We start from the raw sequence: 3,498 nt of genomic DNA, 5'->3' as shown, positions 1-3,498 counted from the left end.
TTTTATATCAATAATAATAATAATAATAATAATTGATATAAGAATGTTGGATTACTGACAAATATGTTAAAATAAAAGAGTTTCAGAGATTGGAATTATTTTCAAATGATTTAATATTATTTAGAAAAAATAAGTATTTAATATTAAGGATAAACTTAAATTAATGATTATATTAACTAACATTGCCATCAGTAATGCAGACTACTGGTTCTATTAACCTTCAGGAAATACAGTAGATTTTTTGCTAATTTGGCAATTCATTTCAGAGAGGACTATCAGATTAGCAAGAATATCAGCTTCCTGAATGTACAGGCCTAAATCTCTCCTAAAGGCAATAAATGATGTGATCTGTTGTCCTTTGGTAGTTATTCTTTCTGAAGGCAGGTGGACAAATAATACAATTCAATAACATACAGTACTGTAACCTAAGTTAACAAGAAAACAGGATGTGTGATATGACTAGCATCTTTGTGGAAATGGAAGAACATTCACAATCACACTGAGAGTATGCCAGATAATTGAAAGGATAGATTATTAAGGGCCAATTTAGCAAGAGAGTATTGTATATAAATACACTAGTTTTTTAATGTATTGCATGCTTGCTGTGTTTATATGAAGCAAGCAGAATATTAATATAGATGTAACCTATGATAAGGATAATCATAGGTTTACAATTAACAATAAGTTGTGATAAATATAGAAGAAAAATAAGGGTTGCAAGGTTTGGTTTACTGCAATTTATTCTTTTATGACAAATGAGCAATAATATGATACTTGAAAATATATAAACCTGTTTTAAAAAGTTAATAAACACAAATAATTTAGACAAAATATTTATGAAAACAGAATATGGATACCTTAATCTATAAAATGTATTCATTAATATTTTATGACATCATATTTAGCTTTAATAACAGTTTGAATTCTCCCTGGCATTTTATTAATTATACTTTAAATCAGTGGTTCTCAACTTATTTTGTTGATGTACCTCATTAGTTGTTTCTCAAGTACCCCTTATATTTTTGTATGTAAATTTCATAATTACTGCGTTAGATGTATAAGCCCTTATAATCCTTATAACTGAGTGCCATAAAAAAACTCTAACTATAAAAGTGAATTACTTATTTTACATAAATAATAATAAATTTAATCAGGTACATTTATTTATTATTATTTGTTAAGTATATTATATAAAATCACAGAATATGTGCATAAATTACATTTTTTAAAAATAAATAATTATAATTAACAATAAAGAAATTCAAATTATTCTACAATAATTTCTAACAAAATTTAATGGGATACTTGTTGCGATAAATCTTCAGCAATTTTTTCAAAATTTGGTTCCCACATTGTTAAATAGAGATTATAATTGTGTACTTACAATGTAATGGCTGCGAATTTATAATGTGCAGAACAATAAATGAATCTTTCAATTTTTGTAACAAACATAATGTCTAAATTTGCTAAATATCAAGTAATGTGCGCATGCAGTGACATGCATTGCATTGTGGGGGTACAATCCAGACCTCGTTATTCCTAATACCAGTAGTCCAGTAAAAACACAAAAAGCCCCAATCTCATTGAGAAATAATTATAGAATAGAATAAAAAATGTTTTTCTATTTTAAAATTAATGCTCAGTTAAATCATAATTTTACTAGACTACGGGTTCACAATGACATGTTATTGTTTCATTGTTCAATTAGTAATGCTTTTTGGTTCATTCTAATCTTGTCTGTCGTTTTCTATGTTAATAATGGTTTATTCTTGGCTTTACGTGCAAAAATTTCTGCTTAACAGAACCTCTTAAGGACAAGATATGGACTTGCAATCACTCTTGTTGTTGTTTTCCACTACACTGTTGATTCTTGAGACATAGGAAATTTTTTTTTTTTTTTTTTGCGCGTCCCTTTTAGCGTCTTTATACGAATACTGTTGCAATTTTTTTGCCGCGTTATAGGAATCTACATTATAGGAACCCGGGTTATAGGGGGTCTACTGTATAGAAAAAATATTTGAAGTAAATAATGATAGTTTTTAGTATTCAAATATCATGAACTAAAAAATGCCATGGGCTTAGAAATGGTCATCGTTGAGGATCTTACATGTTCACAATACATTGTCCATACATTTGATAATTCATCAGTGTTATGATTTATGCAGTTATCTGCTATGTTATGTTTATAAATCTCAATGATTTCTGCTTGCTTGCTGATTATTATGCTATGGCACTCTACATTTGCCATAGTGTTGCATTTCTTCATGACATCATATTGTTGTTTGAATCTTTTTTTGAGGTGTCTGGATATGTACAGAGTCTGGATATGGTGTCCTCTGCATTTGCAATGCAAGAGGACACCATTGTGTTCTAAGATGTCCCATTGAGGATTCTATTAATAGCAGATAGATAGAAATCATTGTGATTTACAAACATACCATAGCAGGCAACTACATAAATCACCAAATGCTACTTGACATTCCAGATAGTAATATTCCATATAGTTTGTGTTCTGAAATTAGAATCTGAAGATTTTTGTTCTGCTAGATTAAAAAAATATTTTTGGATTGTAATAACTGATTTTAGTTTGCTTAATATAATCCAGAAAAGCTTAGAAGCTTTTCTGGATTATACATATATGAGATAATATGAAATTACTTTTTACTCACTGTTATTGTCTGCCTTATTATTTTTACACACAGGATAGTTATTACTGTTGAATGGCTGAGTTAAATAACATGAATAAATGCATATTTATTAAATAAATATTAATAAAATAGTAATTTTTGTTTTAATATTAACTTTATTTTTAATATCATGTACTTACTTTACATTATTTTAATATTAGTGAAAAGTCAACCCAGAGCAGAACCGACAAAAAAAATCAATGACTATTTCAAGGTATGATAGTTTCTTTAATTATTAATTTAGTTTGAAACAAGTAGTTTTTTCATTTAAAAAATAATAATATAATAATAATAAATACCAAACATCTGCATTTCTCAGACACACAGCTATATATTTACTTTTGCACCTCCCTGTATATATACACCGTATATATAATTTTTTATTAGTTGCTTATGTTATAAATAAATATACAGAATTTATTATATTTAATTAATGTATGAATTGGATCAAAAATCAGTTAACTGAGATATAGTTAGAACAGCTGCAATTTATTATTCGTGATTCAGGCGGGTTAACTGACTTTTGAGCTACTCTAATATATATATTTTTTTAATTTCAAAAAATTTATTATAGTCATGTTGTCTCTAATTTATAATTATTGATACATAAAAAAATACGGATATTTCAATTATTCAATCATTTGCTACTATTGCACTTATTGAGAAACTCCCAAATAATTAAAAAAATGCATTCTGTTTGAAGAAAAATATATTAATTAAATGTAATAAATTGTTTGATTTGTTTATAATATAAGCAATTAATTAATAAATTATATACTTTTCCAACGTTTCATTACAATTTTATAGAATT

General features: G+C 26.6%; 1 protein-coding gene across 2 annotated transcripts in view; it reads left to right on the top strand.

Annotated features, from left to right (window-relative positions):
* Nucleotides 1-2,796: 2,796 nt before the first annotated feature.
* The window catches only part of LOC111625126 (serine/threonine-protein kinase tousled-like 2), a 91,027-nt gene continuing 90,325 nt past the window's right edge, over nt 2,797-3,498 (top strand). For both annotated transcript variants that reach the window (XM_023368168.1, XM_023368167.1), the window contains exon 1: nt 2,797-2,901. In XM_023368168.1, the coding sequence (XP_023223936.1) occupies nt 2,818-2,901 (84 nt within the window). In that variant the 5' untranslated portion in view covers nt 2,797-2,817. The remainder of the gene's footprint in view (nt 2,902-3,498) is intronic.

This window comes from Centruroides sculpturatus, unplaced genomic scaffold, assembly GCF_000671375.1.
Source record: "Centruroides sculpturatus isolate CEXI.00-Female unplaced genomic scaffold, Cexi_2.0 scaffold404, whole genome shotgun sequence".
Lineage (NCBI taxonomy): Eukaryota > Metazoa > Arthropoda > Arachnida > Scorpiones > Buthidae > Centruroides > Centruroides sculpturatus.
Note: the sequence above shows the minus strand (reverse complement) of the source record. Positions and strands in the feature narration are given on the sequence as shown.